Genomic DNA, 3,854 nt, shown 5'->3' on the forward strand with positions numbered 1-3,854 from the left:
ACAATATATCAATGACTGGACATCAGCTCAAGACTCAACTGAGAAGATGTCTCTCTTTCTAATACAACATCCTCTATACCAACACCTTGTGACAAAGTAATTAATAATAAATGCTATTACAATAAAGAAACAAGAAATAGTAATAATGGCCATTAGTGATAGCTAGCAAGTAATTTTGGTGTTAATTCACATGTGAGGTATGTATAATTATATAGTTTTAAAAACTCTTGAACTCCATAACATTATGTTACTTCTTTCCACTTGAGTGTTGCCTACATACCTATCATTATTATAATATTAAATGTATAAGAACTATTTCTTTGTTCTCCTAGTTCATGGTCTTCCTGAGGATCTGAAGCAGAAGTCAATTACTCCTGCTTTAAAGAACAGATTACTTGGTTAGTTAAAATTATTTTATTTCTTTTTATTTGATGTAGTTTCTTTAGCAATTAATATCATTGTTCTGACATGCCTGAACGACCTCCATTAGTTAAAAAAAATTCCCGATACAATGACAATACAACAATTAAAGGGATTAATACAACGATCATATAAAATTGATAGCTCAGATCAAAAGTTATCTTATAAAAGTCACAAAGTAAGAAATGCCTTGTTTAATGGTGTGTAGATTATAAGATGAGATTAGTGGCATGAATTGGAAATTGTTAATATTAAATAGTACTGACTAAATCTGAACTTTACAAATTAAATTAACAACATATTGGTTTAAAGCATTTTCAGTTGTCTGTTATCAAGTGATGTATTTAATTGTTTTAAGTACCTCTGTTTTAATATGATAATTATTTTGTTCTTTGATTATAGGGAGAACTTGTTGTGGAAATGGATGATGATCTCCAAAAACAGCTGTCATTTACTCTGTAGAATCAGGAGACACTATTCAAATGACCACACTACAGAGATAGCACGTCATCAGCCAATGTATAGGAAATGTAATAGGAGATATTGTTATATGACTATATACAAGATCACACAGACAACCACGCCTATATCACCATCATTCCAACATTTATGATATTATAAACATCTAATATATTACTACACTTCTATTACAAGTCTAACAATAATTTTATATGCTTATCACACAAATTTATAATAGATCTCCCGTTCAAAATTTTATATCCATCGTTAAGTAAAAATTTGACAGAAAAGTATCATTTTTTACTAGATTATCACTAGACAATTTTTAGATTTGTATGTGCAGTGGAAACTCTATGCCTTATGATTAATTTATTTGAATAATTAAAATATCATGATTATAATAGCCTCAATATAGTACACCTCATCAATTAATTAATTAATTATAATAGAAAAGTAATTTGAGTTGAATGAAATCCTTCACAACAACCTGACTGTGCCTCAAAAATTTCTACAATGATGGAAAGAAACACATTACAATCATTGCTTAGTATACTAAATTTACATACCTTGAATTCACCGTCAATTTGACCGCCAGAATCAAGTGTTAACTTTTGTTTCTTATTCAATCGTCTCTCATCAGTTTCAAGTGTCCTCTTATTAGCTCTGTTCTCAGCTCCTATATCATCATCATCTTCATCGTAATGTAAGTCCACGACACCCAATAGGTAATGTTAAAGTCGTCACAGGTTTGCTGGACAATTTGAAGCTCACAGCTCCTTGAGAGTTCAACTTTTGCATGTTAAAAGGAGTGTTTTCATCTTTTTCTCTTTTCGCGACAATCCAATACTTTTGCTTTGTAATAAGCATTGTATTGATTCCAAGGATGTAAGAAATCAAATCGTCGATCGTCTAAATGATGTTTGACTATTGTGTTTTGAAAACTATCACCGTTTTTGGCGACATAATCGGCAGTTTTGTCTACAATTGGCTGTATATCTGGTGGAGGGGGAGGCGGACCAGATTGGTAGATCTGAGAAGCATGATAATATGCACTCATCATGTCGTAACCAGGATAAGTAGTGGTATAGGCTGAAAAAAAAAAACTGAGTTAGTAATAGTTTTAATAAAAAATATGGAGAGGCTTTGGGCATTTCAAAATTATAGTTTAGTTATCTTGTTACTATTAAACAAGTAAGAAATCTTTAAAATGGAAGAGTCCAAACGGCAGGTACTTACAAGTTTACATCATGTCCCAGCTGGATATCAGAGTTGTATCCCAGAAGGGCCCTGACTGGTTGAAGCATTTCAATAACATCACAAACAATACAATAATATCACAGACAAAATTCATATGATCAAAATTGACCACAGTAACTTAGACTTATCACGCCTACCTGTCTCATTAGTGCCAGGAGCAAAGAGTTGTTTGTAGCGAGTGGTTAGTGTCCCTATAGATAAATAGATATTTTATGAGAGGAGAGTTCTTTTTAAAGTTAAATGAACAATTAAACATTATCTTTAGTAAATTTTAATGTTACCCTCAAAGTGTACATGAAATTCACTCCATTACTCAGTGTGACTTGTCAATGATACATAATACCTGATGGAATAAACTGGTCCATTAGATAGTAATGCTGGTATTGTAACATGCAAAATTGCCAAATAAGAAATTATTAGTGACTTACTCGGGGACTACCTCTTCTTGTTGAGAATCGACGTCATTGGAGGTGTCAGTGACTGTTGGGGCAGAGTTAATAGTCAAAGCTACTGTTCTGAATGAGTCTGTACTGAATTTATTATTGTGTGATTTACTAGTACTGTTCAGTTTTGATGAGATGCCATTTTGATCAGAATTTTGCAATTTTTTATCGTTCTTTTTATTGCTTTTTGATAAAATAGACGACGTCAAACTTGTTCTCAGTAGAGGATGGAGTTCAAAACTTTCTTCGTCATCAGATTCACTTTTCTCTAAATCAGACTGTTCCTCATTAACAACTGTCTCTTCTTGTTTTACAGGGACCGTTCAGGATCTAGTTCAATAACTTTCGGGTGAATCGGTTCCTGTATCCACTGGGTCCTGTTACTAGAGGTAGTAGTTGGAATATAAGTACCTTTCATAATAGCATGTAAAAGTTGTTTATAGAACGGAAAAAGACGCATCCTCGTGATGTAGGAAGGAGAAACTGGCGTTTTATGTTTTTGTTTGGTTTGATGATTATCTCCATCTGTTGACCTTGTGTACTAATAAACTTTGCTGTGTGTTCAATGATGGAATATAACTTCTTAGAAAGAGGCTAAAATGATTATCAAAAAGGGATGCTATCCATTTGTCTGTGTCCTGTCAATACATCACTCCGTCCATCCATCCATCCATCCATCCATCCATTCATCAATCGTTCCATTCTTCCACCCATCCATCCATTTTATCTGTTCATCCATCTATTCATAACTTCTTACTCTTTCTATAGTTAGTGGTAGAGTCAGATCTGGAGGATCTTGGTAAGCATCATCTGATCCTTCTACAATATCTACAGAAGATGTTGGAGGATGTTCTGGTAACTCAGGTTGATCCATTAGTGGATAATCCTCCTCTTGTTTCTGTTTCATTGTTATATGAAAATCCCACGGCACGGTAAGTTCCTGCCGTATGTTGTCTCTTTGTTCCTCTTCTGTTATAAGAAAAGATACAAGACAAATCTGTCCACTAATTTCACTTGTCTTAATTTCCATGGTTACTGGTCTTAACTTCCATGGTTATGGTCTTAATTTCCATGGTTACCTATTCACATTTAATTATTGGCACAGTGAAGCTAATAATTAAAGCCATTCTTGTTTAGTATTAATAATTTCTATATTAAATCATGGATCATTACTGATACAATACATATGTGTAATGTAGTATGATACTTTGCTAGTTCATAATGGTCTTATACCCAGATGGAATGTCACTCAAAAAATTTTTCACAAGGTACTCC

The 3,854-nt window shown here is 33.2% G+C and overlaps 1 protein-coding gene across 1 annotated transcript; it reads right to left on the reverse strand.

Annotated features, from left to right (window-relative positions):
* Nucleotides 1-1,693: 1,693 nt before the first annotated feature.
* On the reverse strand, nt 1,694-3,609 carry LOC121392681. Its single transcript, XM_041523788.1, has 3 exons — nt 3,337-3,609; nt 2,791-2,857; nt 1,694-1,968 (listed from the first exon to the last, which is right to left on the reverse strand). Exons 1-3 carry the CDS (start codon nt 3,607-3,609, stop codon nt 1,694-1,696), a joined length of 615 nt encoding a protein of 204 aa, XP_041379722.1.
* Nucleotides 3,610-3,854: the final 245 nt, after the last annotated feature.

The sequence above is a fragment of the Gigantopelta aegis genome, unplaced genomic scaffold (assembly GCF_016097555.1).
Source record: "Gigantopelta aegis isolate Gae_Host unplaced genomic scaffold, Gae_host_genome ctg4283_pilon_pilon:::debris, whole genome shotgun sequence".
NCBI classification, from domain to species: Eukaryota; Metazoa; Mollusca; class Gastropoda; order Neomphalida; family Peltospiridae; genus Gigantopelta; species Gigantopelta aegis.